The sequence below is a fragment of the Dendrobates tinctorius genome, unplaced genomic scaffold, assembly GCF_039654945.1.
Source record: "Dendrobates tinctorius isolate UK_male_01 unplaced genomic scaffold, ASM3965494v1 ptg000107l, whole genome shotgun sequence".
Classification (NCBI taxonomy): Eukaryota; Metazoa; Chordata; class Amphibia; order Anura; family Dendrobatidae; genus Dendrobates; species Dendrobates tinctorius.
Window position 1 is genome coordinate 37,629,037 of NW_027361775.1, and position 14,907 is coordinate 37,643,943.

At 47.7% G+C, this 14,907-nt stretch overlaps 1 protein-coding gene across 7 annotated transcripts in view; it reads right to left on the reverse strand.

The window, feature by feature from the left end:
- Nucleotides 1–6,788: 6,788 nt before the first annotated feature.
- The window catches only part of TNK2 (tyrosine kinase non receptor 2), a 331,563-nt gene continuing 323,444 nt past the window's right edge, over nt 6,789–14,907 (reverse strand). For all 7 annotated transcript variants that reach the window (XM_073589363.1, XM_073589364.1, XM_073589365.1 and 4 more), the window contains 2 exons: nt 8,660–8,787; nt 6,789–7,145 (listed from right to left, as the gene is read on the reverse strand). In XM_073589363.1, the coding sequence (XP_073445464.1) occupies nt 7,139–7,145; nt 8,660–8,787 (135 nt within the window). In that variant the 3' untranslated portion in view covers nt 6,789–7,138. The remainder of the gene's footprint in view (nt 7,146–8,659; nt 8,788–14,907) is intronic.

Genomic DNA, 14,907 nt, shown 5'->3' on the forward strand with positions numbered 1-14,907 from the left:
GTGGTGCAATTTAGAATGCCGGGGTAGTGTCCTAAGCATGGTCGGATCATCATGGCCGGCTGCCACCTGAATGCCCAGGATGTGTTTATGGGTACGTACTTTTAATTGATGAGTCGTCATACCTATATAAATTAAATTACAGGGACACAAAGCAAAGTAAATCACATAACGTGAGGTACAAGAAATATGTCCCCTGATGTCATATGTCCTCAGGAACGAGAAAGGTTGGATGTTCTGAGGGCTCTTCCTGATGTAGTGCTGAAACCAGCTGACAAGGGTGGCAATATCGTAATATGGCCCAAGCCCCTTTATGAGGAGGCTTTCAAACAACTGGGCAACAAAATCTGCTCCAAACGCCTTATGTTCAATCCCCTGTCGTCGTATATGGAACAGCTACTTAAAATTTTGAACAGATCTGTACAAACTGGCATCATTACAAAAGAACTGGCTTCAGCACTACAGGTACAGGAACCAACCATTTCAACATTGTACCTTCTACCAAAGGTACACAAAAATGCGGAGTCTCCCCCAGGGCGCCCTATCATTTCGGGTTCAGGCAATTTTTTGCTGTTTATCATTGATATATGTCTGGTAAGGTGTATTTTATGAGGCCTACTGGGGGATGTGCAATTTTGCTATGAGCAATTATATTCATTTTTTGCTAGGTGCTATATATTTACATTCACCCCCTCCCCTCTGCATGTATGTCCTATGGTTTTTTCTGCATGTACAAGCAGACTTGGATCTCCCACTTCACTGTTTCCACATATCCTGGTTTGTTAATTAATCAATAAATTATATTTTGTATTTTCTATACGTTTTGCGAGATTTTTTGGTAGTTTGTTCTCACTCTATGCTGCGCGCTGCCTGTTCCCACCAAGACTGAAGCGCCGACAACAGCTGGCGTGATGCTTCTACAGCGAGGTCCTACAGACCACGGTCCGGCAACGAGGGCAGCAGCGAACAGTCCTGAACTCTGTAGTCACCGGCACACTGCACCTGTCTCTAATCCCTGCTGTCAGTGGCGAACTCACGGGCGCTGGCCTGCACAATGGCGGTGCTAGCAGGATGGGGCACTCCTCTCGCTGCTGCTGGGCGCACAGCTTCCCACAGCACAGCGGCCCCTCTGCAGGTGGCGGGGAACCCTCTAAGTGCGGCCTGTCACGGCATCGGTACTCTGTGGGGATGACGGGGCACGGCTACTCTCTGGGAAGGATGGGGTGCGCCACTCACCTCTCTGCGTGCTTCCCTGGGTTGGCGCCAAATTGCTCTGCTGTGCGCGCTGCCTTTTTATCTCCCCCCTGTCCCCCTCGGTAAGGAGGAAGGTCCCGCTCACTAATGCTTCCCCCAGGCAACAGGGGATGCATACAGTATGAGCTCCCGCATAGCCTCCTATATATAGCCTGAGCCCCCTATATACAGTATGAGCCCCACATAACCTCTTATGTACATACAAATATCCCATACACATGGAAAAAAAACACCAAATACTCACCCCACTCCCGTTCCCCCGTCTCCGATACACTTAAGGGTGAGTGCACAGAGTGCGGATTCACCTGCGGAGTTTTCCGCGCGGATTTGCAGGTGAAACCGCAGGTAAAGCGACCTGCGGATTTGCCAGCGGTTTTATACCTGGACAATGGAACAGGTGGCAAACCGCTCAGGAATCCGCAGAAAGAATGGACATTCTGCAGATTTAAAACCGCAGCAAATCTGAGTGGAAAAATCCGCACCGTGGGCACTGCTTTGAAATCCCATTGGCTAACATGGTACTGTACATTGCTTGCGGATCCGCAGGGCCAAATCCGCAGCAGAATCCGCAGCGTGTGCACATATCCTAACTCTCAGAAATGCATAGCTGATGCAACAAAATGACAATGTCATGCTGTTTCACATGCGGATAGGTGGAAGGGGCCGGTGGACCCTCCTCCACCAATGTATTTACCGCTGACGGCATCGGATGCAGAGTGAGATGACCGCAGATGGCAACAGTGGGCAGCAGAGAGAACGATGCAGTACGCGGGCCACTGTTTTAAATCATTTGGCTGTCTCGGTCCGGGGGCCGGACTGGAATAGCCAGAGGGTCGGATGTGGCCCGCAGTCCGTACTTTGCCAAGGTCTGCTGTAAGTGCATTAGTTTTGTGACCTGTTTGGTAAATATGGCTACCTTTTTTAATTCATGTCCTTTTGCTATGTTTTTGAAACTGTTAATGTGGATGAATTGCCTAAGCCAGCAATCAACAAAACTTGTCTGCATACTCAAAAGTATTCCAGACTGATTTGGTCACAAATGCACATGTGTATATAAGTAATTCTGATTCAGAATTTTAAGAAATTGTGGTCTCAAATGTAACTTTCAATTCAGAGTTTTGTGGATAAATCTCTGGTCAGTGCATCAATGTGAACACAAAATTAACCAGATTTTTATATTTTCAGGTTGGTTTTTTATAAATAGTAAGATATAGGGATGATCGAAAAGTAATTATGAACTATTATTTAAAAATACATATTGTATACTAAAAGAATCGGTGAAAGCACATTACTGTGAGAATCTGATAGTGAATAGTACATGCAGCATCTTGTCAAAAAATGCTAGGATATACAGTTGCGTGAAAATGTGTTTGCCCCCTTCCTGATTTCCTATACTTTTGCATGTTTGTCACAATTAAATGTTTTAGATCACCAAACAAATTTAAATATTAGACAAGGATAACACAAGTAAACACAAAACGCAGTTTTTAAATGAAGGTCCTTTATCAAAAGAAAAAGAAATCCAAATCTACAGTGCCCTGTATGAAAAAGTGATTAACCTTCCCCCCCCCCAAAAAAAAAACAAACCAAAAAACATAAATTGACTATAGTTTATCACATCTTTGAGAAGTGGAGTTCAAATTCCCTAGCCCCTAGCCTCGCCCAGGCCTGATTACTGCCAAATATGTACTCAATCAAAAATAACTTAAGTAGTATGTGCCTGACAAAGTGAAGTAGACCTCAAAAGCTAGACATCATGCCATAATCCAAAGATATACTGGAACAAATGAGAAACAAAGTAATTGAGATTGTTAGTCTGGAAAAGGTTATAAAGCCATTTCTGGAGCTTTGGGACTCCAGCAAACCAGAGTGAGAGACATTATCTACAAATGGCGAAAACATGGAACAGTGGTGAACCTTCACATGATTGGCCAGCTGACTAAAATTAAGTTTAGTGATGACTCATCCAAGAAGTCACAAAATATTCCACAACAACATTCAAAGAACTGCAGGCCTCACTTGCCTCAGTTAAAGTCAGTGTTCATGATTCCACTATAAGAAAGAGACTGGGCAAAAATAGCCTGCATGGCAGAGTTCCAAGACAAAAACCACTGCAGAGTAATAACAGGCTTGTCTCAGTTTTGCCAGAAAACATCTTGATGATCTCCTAGTCTTTTGGGAGAGTACTCTGTGGACTGGGAGGACAAAAGTTGAACTTTTTGGAAGGTGTATAACCCATTTCATCTGGTGTAGACGTAACACAGCATTTTAGAACAGGACCATCATGCCAACAGTAAAATATGGGGGTGGTAGTGTTATGGTTTGGGGCTGTTTTGCTGCTTCAGAACCTGGAAGACTTGCTGTGCTAAATGGAACCATGAATTCTGCTGTCGATCGGACAGTCTCCTCTTCAGGATTTTTTGGTAATCTGTGACCTCAAGCTGAAGCGCACTTGGGTTATGTAGGAGGACAAATATCCAAAACACACCAGCAAGTCAACCTCTGAATGGCTTAAGAAAAACAAAATCTTGACTTTGGAATGACCTAGTCAAAGTCTTGACCTTAATACCATTGAGATGCTGTGGCATGACCTTAAAAAGGTGGTTCATGCTCAGAGATCCTTCATGGTGGCTGAATTACAACAATTCTGCAAAGATGAGTAGGCCAAAATTCCTCCAGAGCGTTGTAAGAGACTCATTGCCAGTTAACACAAATGTTCGATTGAAGTTGTTGCTGCTACGCATGGCACCAACCAGTTATTAGGTTTAGGGGCAATAACTTTTTCACACAGGGCACTGTAGTTTTGGAATTCTTTTACCCTGAATAATAAAGACTTTCATTTAAAAACTGCATTTCGGATTTACTTGTGTTATCTTTTATACGTCATCCAAACAGTGTCCCCCATCATGCTCTGGCGCAGGTGCACCTATCTCTGTCCTGCTGAGGGCAGAGCAAAGTACTATACTGTGCATGCACCGGGAAAGCCCAAAGAGAGCTGATGACCCATAGGTAAAGCCAGCACATGCGCATTACAGTACTTTGCTCTGCCCTCAACATGGCAGAGAGAAGTGTGCCTGCGTAGGAGCGTGATGGAGAAACTGTGGATGACGAAGGATATGTCATCCACATGAAGCAAGGGAGGAGGACAGAGATGTCAAGAAGATAGGCAGAGCAGAGTCAAGACCAGCAACGCCCATGGGACCGAACCACCCCATATGCGAGCATAATAAAAGGTCTTTTTTGGGATCTTCAGACTGGATTGAGGACTTTTTATAGCATTTCTGTATACTATATAAAAGCCCTAATGGTGGTGGCCTTACTTTGTATGAGGAAAACCTTGTGGCAGGTTCCCTTTAAGGCAGGGGTCCCCAACCTGTAGCTCGGGAGCCACATGTGGCTCGCGGTCCCATGAATTGTGGCTCGCGGCTGTCTTCCAGCTTGGTGCATAAGCTCCAGGTCTAGCAAACAGCTATGAAGAGCACATCTCAAAATGGTGAGTTTTGCGTGTAGCCTTGCATAGAAGAGCAGATCTGGATGCGCTGGAGGATGGTATTACCTGTTAGAGGAGGTGCTCAAAGCTGGATGTGACAGTGTATTGGGAGTCCATGATGGGAGAATACTGAATGGGGTATTGTGGGAACCCCTGGATTTGGTATACTGCTTTGGAGTGATTTCTGGGGAAAAGCTTTGGTGATGATTATACCTGTAATGGGGGCTTTGGTTGACACTACTTTGAAGGGGGTGGGAGCTGGATGTGGCTCACGACCCTCTCTCAGTGCTGAATGTGGCTCTCAAGGTCAGAAAGGTTGGGGACCCACGCTTTAAGGGAACCTATAGTAGTTAGATAGCGGTCAGCCAAATGCTTGTTTGGTCATCAGCTATCTACCAGACTGCCCCACAGGCGAATGCTTAGGAGACAGTTCATGTGTTTGAAATGAGAAGAGTGAAGTTGGCTGCTGCCAGATATTTTTTGTTGTGGCGCAGTGGGAGATCTCCATATATATAGTACATTAGGTGGTCGGCCAGTCCTGCAAAAATTAGTGTGTTTGGCTGACTACAGTCTAATACATATGGAAGCTATTCCTCGCAGATCCTTATTCACCACTTTAAATCCTTTAACTTTCCCATGTTATCATTACTGTATGTGCCCTTATTACATTCAATGCTTTCTGATCATTTCTAAAATCACTGAAAGTTTTCCTGGTAATACAATTATCTAATATATAAAGCTCAATGTGTGTGTATGTGTGTGTGTATGTCCGGGATTGGCATCTGCACCGTCGCAGCTACAGCCACAAAATTTTGCAGTCACATGTCTGAACCCCGAGAGCATCATAGGCTATGTTTTGAGGCGAAATTTTAACCCCGCGCAGTCCAATTCACCAAACAATTTGGCCTATTATTCTTATCATTTCTATGGTGTTAACGTCCTTCTGTAAAGCTGGAAATAACACAATTTATTACTGTGCCAACACAGACCACCCTCTGACACAGACTGCAGGGGGAACCCAGTATCACACAGGATAGGATTAGATACACGGCTCAGCAGTCAGTATCACACAGGATAGGATTAGATACACAGCTCAGCAGTCAGTATCACACAAGAGAGGATTAGACACATGGCTCAGCAGTCAGTATCGCACAGGATAGGAATAGGTACACGGTTGAGCAGTCAGTATCACACAGGATAGGATTAGCTACATGGCTCAGCAGTCAGTATCACACAGGATAGGATTAGATACACAGCTCAGCAGTCAGTATCACACAGGAGAGGATTAGACACATGGCTCAGCAGGCAGTATCACACAGGATAGGAATAGATACACGGCTCAGCAGACAGTATCACACAGAATAGTATTAGATACACGGCTCAGCAGTTAGTATCACACAGAATAGGATAAGATACACAGCTCAGCAGTCAGCATCACACAGGAGAGGATTAGATACACGGCTCAGCAGACATCACACAGAATAGGATTATATACACGGCTCAACAGTCAGTATCACACAGGATAGGATTAGATACACGACGGAGCAGTCAGTAACACGATAGGATTAGGTACACGGCTTAGCAGTCAGTATCACACAGGATAGGGTTAGATACATGGCTCAGCAGACGGTATCACACAGGATAGGATTAGATACAATGCTCAGCAGTCAGTATCAGACAGGATAGGATTAGATACACGGTTCAGCAGTCAGTATCACAGCATAGGATTAGATGCACAGCTCAGCAGAAAGTGTCACACAGGAGAGAATTAGGTACACAGCTCAGCAGACATTATCACACAGGATGGAGTTAGATACACATGTTGTTTATCAAAAGGCTCTTGAATGAGTTGAAAATAAAATACTATCAATACTTGGGTAATCATTTAGTTAATTTGTGTTGCAAATCTGTAGTGCTGAATATATGATGTGAAATGTTTTTATGTGCAATATAATCATTATAATTTGTTATAACTAACCATAGTTGGTTACTATGCCCAGGCAACGCCGGGCTCTTCAGCTAGTATTAAATAAAACTCTCAACAATGTTCTGTTTTCTTCAAATAAATTTTTATATCTTACATTTATATATATATACTCATATATTTTTATATATATTAAAATTGCACATCTTTTTATAAAAACTTTTTTTTCCAAATAAACAACAAGGGAAAAACACAATAAAAGAAAATGCAACATTAACACATGTCCATGTAGCAGAACACTGGGTTGGTTTAACAGCTGACCCTACAGGGTGGAGGAACCTCTGGTTGTAGGTGGGTTCTGAGATTAGGGGCACCCAATCATGTGCCCTTCAGTAAATAAATGTCTTGAGCAAATTAGTCCAGGTAGATTAAAGTTGTGCATTTGACATTTGATTCACCTCCACAAAGTTACGTCATCGCCTGCAAAAAAAAAAAAAAAAGAAGAGCGAAAGGAAAATCAAATCTAAAGTAGCAAAAATATAAAGTTTTTGTAAAATTAAAGTGGACCTGTAAAGGGAATTTACACCTAGAATATGATGACAATTTATTTTTTTCCACTCCTAAAGCCCCCCTCAAATCTACACAATTTTGGTATCAATATTGTCATACTTACCTGTTGGTCATTTTTACCGTGCTATGAACGTTGTAAAAACCAAACCCAATAGAAATAGCATAATTGCTGGGGGGGGGGGGGGGTGCCATTTCACAGCACTCTTTTTTTTTTTTCAGCGCATCATATGGTAAAATGAGTGTCGTTCAAAACTAAAAACTCCATCAAAATTAGGGTTTGTTTTATGCTGGGCATATCGACGAAAAAAAAGATCTAACTTTTGCAAGAGGAGGATGAAAAAAAAAAAATGAATGTGCAAAATAGAAAATCGCCCATTCATGAAGGGTTTTAAAAGGTGTAGCAGAAAGATGGGTGAGGTTTGTAAAGAGGATACAAGGAGGAAATGCTGGGCAGGAAAGGAGTCAAAGGTGTCTGTGTGTCAGACACTGCAGAGGTGAATCATAGATGGTTGAAGCAGACATGCAGGTCTGGGCCACATTGAAAAAATGCAGAAGTCACCTGTGAGCCACTCAATAGCATTGTTGCTTCTGACTTAAGCCCCCGTCACACACAGCAATCTCGCTAGCGAGATCGCTTGCTGAGTCACAAGTTTTGTGACGCAACAGCGATCTCACCAGCGAGATCGCTGTGTGTTACACTTACCAGCGACCGGCCCCCCTGCCGGGTATCGCTGATTGTCTTGGAATGGCCAGGACATTTTTTTGATCGCTGGTCTTTCGCTGGCCAGCACGCATCGCTGCATGCGACAGGCGGGAGACCAGCGATCAGCGAGCTGGCGCTGGTAACTAAGGTACACATCGGGTGCCGCGCGCCGCTTAGAAACCCGATGTGTACCTTGGTTACCAGCTCCCTGCACCAGCGCGCTGGTAACTAAGGTACACAGTGGGTAACTAAGCGACGTGCGTCGCTTATTATCCGCGTGTCGCTGGTGCGGATTGCTGGTGATGCTGCCTGTTTGGCAGCTCGCCAGCAATCATGTAGCGACACACCAGTGATCCTGACAAGGTCAAATCGTTGCGGGATCGCTGGTGCGTCGCTATGTGTGACGGGGCCCTTAGACTATGGCCCTGATTCATTAATGTATACCAGCCTTAATGAAAGGTGCACTGAAGTAAGATGCACCAAATTCATTAAGGGTCTTGCACCTCTTAATAAATTTTGTACATTTTACAACTGGTGTTGTTGTTGTAAGGAACAGAGTCCACACCACTTGACTCCAGAACCTTTTCTTAAGTAAAAGATTAGAAATGCATTCATGAAGTAAAATGCCATCTTTTAGGGCGTAATATGGTCTATTAATGTTTACTTGAATATCACATGGAATGAAGTTCAAATAGACCCAGGTGTAGTATGGCTGCCTTACTTTTGTTGTGAGCTGTTGTATGACCCCAGGAGGTGGGAGCTAGCAAATTCAAGATTCCAGTCAAATGTCTCCAAGACTTTGTGGCACTCTACTCGGGTCTTCAGTCCAAGACCAAAAAGCTGCTCAACCTGCAATGCAAGAGGTTTTTGTGAACAACATACACAGTGAAAATGTAATACAAGAGATCACTGTCGAATAACGCTACAATGCCATTTTCAATTATGTTAACGGAAATACAAATAATATATCCAGACAAATTGAAAATGACTGCCTCTGTAACATACCATGGTGTGTTTGAAACAGGGAAATTAGATTGTGAACTCCATTTTGGACAGGTATTGTTGTGAGTTATATTGCTAAACACTAAGTAAAAGAAAAAATTGTGCTAAAGATAAGCTATTAGGACTTTTTTTTTTTTTTTGGGGGGGGGGGGGGGGGTTTCATTCAGTGTATATCGCTGTATATAGCACAAACGATCAGATGACCGCAGATTCAAGTAGGGGGACTAAGAAATACAGTGAAAAGTGACATTTAAAAAAAAAAAAAAAAAATATGAAGAAAAGGTTCAAATCACTTTTTACGTGTTTTTGCCGCGATTTTTTCCGGAGTGTCCCCAGAACATAGAAATTAGCCAGAAATGCGGAATTTACAGCGAAATTATTGAGCACGCTGCGTTTTTTACTGCAAAGCTTTTTTTCGCGGTTAAAAAACGCATCAATATGCACAAAAAGTGCAAAATGCATTAAAATGAATGGGAAGCTTCTTTTAGGCGTTTTTTGAGCTGATTTTTTGTTAAATCCGCGGGAAAAACGCGAAAAAAACCGCTGTGTGTGAACACAGCCTAATTGTTACATCCGTAAAACATGGATTTTTGTGAGTACTCACCGTAAAATCCTTTTCTCCTAGACGCTCATTGGGGGACACAGGTACTGTGGGTGTATGCTACTGCCATCTGGAGGCTGACACTAGGCAATACAACACAAGGTTAGCTCCTCCCCCGCCGCATACACCCTCGCCCCGATTGCGGGCGGAAACCAGTTTAGTGCAAAAGCAGTAGGAGAGCAATAACCATTAGCCTTAATGCAGTAAACAATATGTCTGGCAAAGGACCACCCTGACCTTCACCACAACATACACATTAATCAAATAAACAAGAGCCAACAGGCTAACAGGGTGGGTGCTGTGTCCCCCAATGAGCGTCTCGGAGAAAAGGATTTTACGGTGAGTACTCACAAAAATCCATGTTTCTCCTTCGTCTCATTGGGAGACACAGGTACTGTGGGACGTCCTAAAGCAGTCCCTGGGTGGGATATTGACTCACCTATCCAAGCTCCATGCATCCCTTGTTTAAAGGTGCGTTACCGCTGCTTGGAGAATCCTTCTACCCAGGCTCGCATCCACCGAAGCCTGAGTATGGACAATGTAACATCTAGTAAACGTGTACAGGCTGGACCAGGTTGCTGCTTTGCATACCTGCTCCGCCGCCGAAGCACCCAGGAGGCGCCCACTGCCTGAGTAAAATGCGCTTTGATCCCTGATGGAACCAGCACCCCTCTGATGCGATAGGCCTCTTGAATAGTTAAATGGATCCTTCTGGCTATGGTTGATTTTTGAGGCAGCGAGTCCCTTCCTGGGCCCTTCAGGGAGCACGAACGGCGCATCCGTCTGGCGCAAGGGTGCTGTCCTTGACACGTACCTCCGGAGAGCTCTTACCAGGCCAAACGTGTGCAGCGCTTCTTCCACGCGATGCACTGATACCGGACAGGATGAGCGCAAGACAATATCCTCCTTGATATGGAATGAGGACACCTCTTTGGAAGAAAAAAGGGGGGAGCTGACTTAAGCACCACCTTATCTTGCGGAAAGCGAGGAACGGTGCTCTGCACGACAGCGCCGCCAACTCCAACAATCGCCTAACTGGGGTGACGGCTACCAAAAATACCCCCTTCCACAACGAAATGGTAAAGGAAAGACCTGTAGCGGCTCAAAGGGAGCTTCCTGCAGAACACTCAGGACTAGGATAAGGTCCCCGGTGCCCATTGGCGCCTTATAGGGAGGTACTAGATGAGAGACTCCCTGGATGCAAGCCTTTACCTGCATATTAGTAGCCATTCTACACTCGGATAGGAATGACAATGCCAATATCCGACTTCTAAGAGAGCTCGAGCTAATCCTGCATCTAGGCCCAACTGGAGAGAGGCCAAGATGCCGGGAATAGAGAATGTCCGGGGCGAAAGACCATGCTCTCGACCCTAAGCAAAGAACAACTTTCAGGAGTAACGATAGACTCTCGCCGAGGTATGCTTCCTGGCGCTAACCATTGTAGCGCCCACCTCGTGGTGAAAACCCCGCTTGAGCTAGAATCCAAGATTCAACGGCCATGCCATGTAACCCAGGGCCCCCCGAGTTCGGGTGGCAGATCGGTCCTTGGGACAGCCGATCCGCACACTGCGGCAATCGCCACTGGATGTCGGTGAGCCGCTGTATCGGATCTGCATACCATGCCCGTCAGGGCCCATCTGGTGCCAGCAGCTCTACTGGTACCCCTTCTACCTTGATCTTTCTGATAACTCCTGGAAGCGATGGTAACGGAGGAAACAGGTATGGAAAGGCGAAACTGGTCCCCTGGTAGAACCAACGCCTCCACCCCGAACACTCGTGGGACCCGTGCCCGAGCAACGAACACGGGCACCTTGGCGATCATTTTGGACGCCATCAGATCTACATCTGGTGTCCCCCATCGTTGCAAATATGCTGAACAACCTCGGGGTGCCGGGCCCCTCCCCAGCCACGACCTCCTGTCAGCTGAGGAAGTAGACTGCCCAATTCTCTACCCCTGGGATGTGGCCTGCCGAAAATACCACTGGATGTTCTCGGCTCACTGCCGGACGTGTCCAGTCTCACGCATGGTTGTCCTGCTGCACGTGCCCCTTTGATGATTTACGTAAGCCACTACCGTGGCATTGACTGACTGACTCCAAACGGGTGGTTCGGCTAGGAAGTGCCGAAAATCCTGCAGCGTCCGCCAGACTATACGTATCTCCAACAAGCTGACCTGGAGGCGTGCCTCCTGTCGCGACCATTGGCCCTGAGTCCTGTGGTAATGAAACATTGATCCCCAGGCCCAGGAGGCTGGCATCTGTTGTGACCACTAGCCAGTGCTCTGGGGGAAAAGGTTCACCCTGAAGAAGCGAAGATCTGACCGTCCACCACTCCAGTGACTATCTGAGCTGAGAGGATAGCTGGCACCGCTGATCGAGGGCAAATGGATTCTTACCCCAATCTAACAAGAGAGCCTGCTGTAGCGGGTGAAGGAAGGAAACTGGGCAAACGGAATCGCTCTCCTTGCTGCCACCATCTTCCCCAGCATCCTCATCCCGAAACGAATGGAGCAAGGAACTGGCTGCTGGAGCTTCCGGACTCCCTGCTGGAGCGGTACGGCTCTGTCTTGAGGGAGACTCACCAACCCTCGGGAGGTATCGAAGATCATTCCTAGGAAGAAAATCCTGTGGGTTGGGACAAGGGATGACCTTTCCCTGTTGACCAACCATCCTAAGCGGAATAGCGTATCTTAGCGTAATGCTGACATTCTCCTTGCCTGCTCAAAAAGAGGGACCCTCACCAAGAGGTCGTCTAAGTATGCAAGACGACTATCCCCCGAGAGTGTAAGACGGCCCTCACGCCTATGCAGGTAGGCATCCTAAAAACCGACTTAGGCTATGTATTCTCTCTGCACCATGCCCGATATAACCGAACGAAGCTATTCCATCCTGAAATGTGTGACCCTGATGAACTTGTTCAGGAGCCTCAGGTTCAAAATCGTCCTGACTGTCCCGTCCCTTTGGGGACTGCGAAGAGATTGGAATAAAACCTCTGAGCCCTCTCGAGCTCTGGTATGGAATAATGACCTGTCGTCCTGGAGTGACCTGACGGCCCCCCGCAACGTCCCTGCCCTGGACTGTACCTTGGGAAGTTGGGCAGACAAAAAACCGTCTTGGGGGTTCCTCAAACTGTAAGTCGTACCCGTAGACACCAGTTTCGTCCCCTATAAGTCGTGTGCTAACTCGACCCAGAATGACGAAATAAGAGCAGGCGCCCGCCTGCCCTGTTGATGTCGCCCATAATGCTCTCCGAGTCATTTGGCTGGGGGTTCCTGGCTCTTCTCGACCTGGTGGGAGCGGAACCCTCCACTGGATTGGGTCTACCTGAGACCTGTCGCTCCCTGTTCTGGCTGGGGCGACTTGGACCGGCCGAACTGGCTGCCGCCGTCCCCCCGGAGTTGCGAAAGACCCGAAACTATGTCGGAAACTAGGAAAAAAGGTTGCCTGATCTTCTGCTGTGGAAGGAAGCTGCTATTTCCTCCTGCCGCATCAGAAATGCGCTGATCCAAATCTTTCCCCGAACAGGCCCTTAATAGGGTACGGAAGTCAGAGACCTCTTGGAAATAGAATCCTCTCGCCAAGCCCTTAACAAAAGGGGGTCTCCTAATGGCTACCGCGTTAGCGGCTGCCGATGCTGCACAATTGGCTGCATCCAAGGAGGCATTGATCAAGTAGTCTCTGGCCATAGGAATCTGAATTGTGACCTCTAACACCTCCGCAGGCAGATCTCTATCTCGCAAAGCCTTATTCACTGACTCAGACCATGCCATCATGGCCTTGGTTCACCCTGTTGTAACGCATGACCCCAGACCTGCTAGCGCGGGCTGGTCTCCCATTCGGGTTCCGGCCAAGGCTCAAGTTGCTTAGTGGCCGCCACCTGACGAATGCAGTCACGCTCGGCCTAGAATGGCGGGTGGCACCGCAAAGGAGGGGGCGAGCGCTGTAGCTGACGCTTCAAACACACTAATCGAGCCAAGCTCTCAATGAGGGATTCTTAATGGATCTCGAGGCCAGACGAGATACTGGTGGATCCCACCACTGGTGGTTCCGTCGATCTCTCTCTTTTTTTTTTTTTTATTATACACAGAGTTCAGGGGCAAATGGATATCTTGCCTCCATAGTCCCTGACTCCTTCAAACTCTGGGTGAGTGCCAAAGACTCCGTGCGGACGCCTGGCCTGTCTAAAGGCTACTTTATGGCTCAAGGCCAGGGTAACTTCATTCTCTACCCCCAAGGTTTGCTTGACAGCTCCAATGAGGCTGTCTATTCCAGATATCCAGGTCCAGCGGAGCATCTGAGTCCCAATCCACACTCCCAAACATAGGTGACAGAGAGTGATGCTGAACTCCCAGATGCCAAGGCACCGGGCAACCCGGAAAGACCTCGTGTAGGTGCGTTCCTTTGGCATCTGTTTGGCATGAGAGCGGCCCCTGCAGGCCGAGGGTTCTCGTGAGATGGAGGACCCTTCTCCGGGCATGAAGAGTCGATCGCCTTTGTAAGCGACGCCATAGTGATAGCCTTCCGGAGGATTTGGCTCTCTGGACTCAGCTACCGGAGGGGGCTCCTGGGCACGTTTGGGCTTAGGTCTCCCATTTGGGTCCTGGCCCTGGCTCAGGCTGCTTAGCAGCCCAAGCTTCTCTACAGGAGATGTATGCAGCGTAAAAAACAAAAAAATTAAGCAGTGTGTGCTCTACCCTCCGTAGCCATATTGCATGAGCCAGGCGTTTTTACTCCTTCGCTCTTTTTTTTTTTTCTTTTCCAGAGAGGGAATGGAGGGGGGGGGGGCAGGAGGGCACCCCCTGCATGTCCAGCGTGCACCTGCAGCTCAGCTGCGCCTTACCCATTCCTGCGTCCTCCGCGCCACCGCTCCTGTGCGCCTACCCTCGGGAGGTATCGCTCTGGGGCAGGCCGACCACCTACCTCCCGCGGCCTATCCCACCCCGAAGCCGGGGCCTCAATTAATTCGGCGCCTGCTCGGCTACAAGGGGCAGGCCGCCGGAAGTGACATCCCGACAGAGGTGGGACCTCCGCCGCGGCCTAGCTCCGGCCAAAGCCGCGGGCTCAATTTTACCCATCCGCCCGCGGGATGCGGCCGAACCAGCGCCCCTCGACCCGTGCCCGAGGACGTCGCAGCCGCAAACGCTGCAGCAGCGCGACTGCCGGAGCGCCAGGCTCCGCAACAGGAGTGGTTGGAGGTGGCGGCGGAGGTGGTGGCGACGGCGCCAGCTTACCTTCAGGAGGAAGCACCGGGAAGGATTTGCTGGACGCTCCAAGGACCCCGCTGCTGTGTCCGCATCTCTCTGCCCAGGAGCCCCACACACACGGCTGGTGATTCGTGATCTCTGACGACTCCACCAGGTATACCGG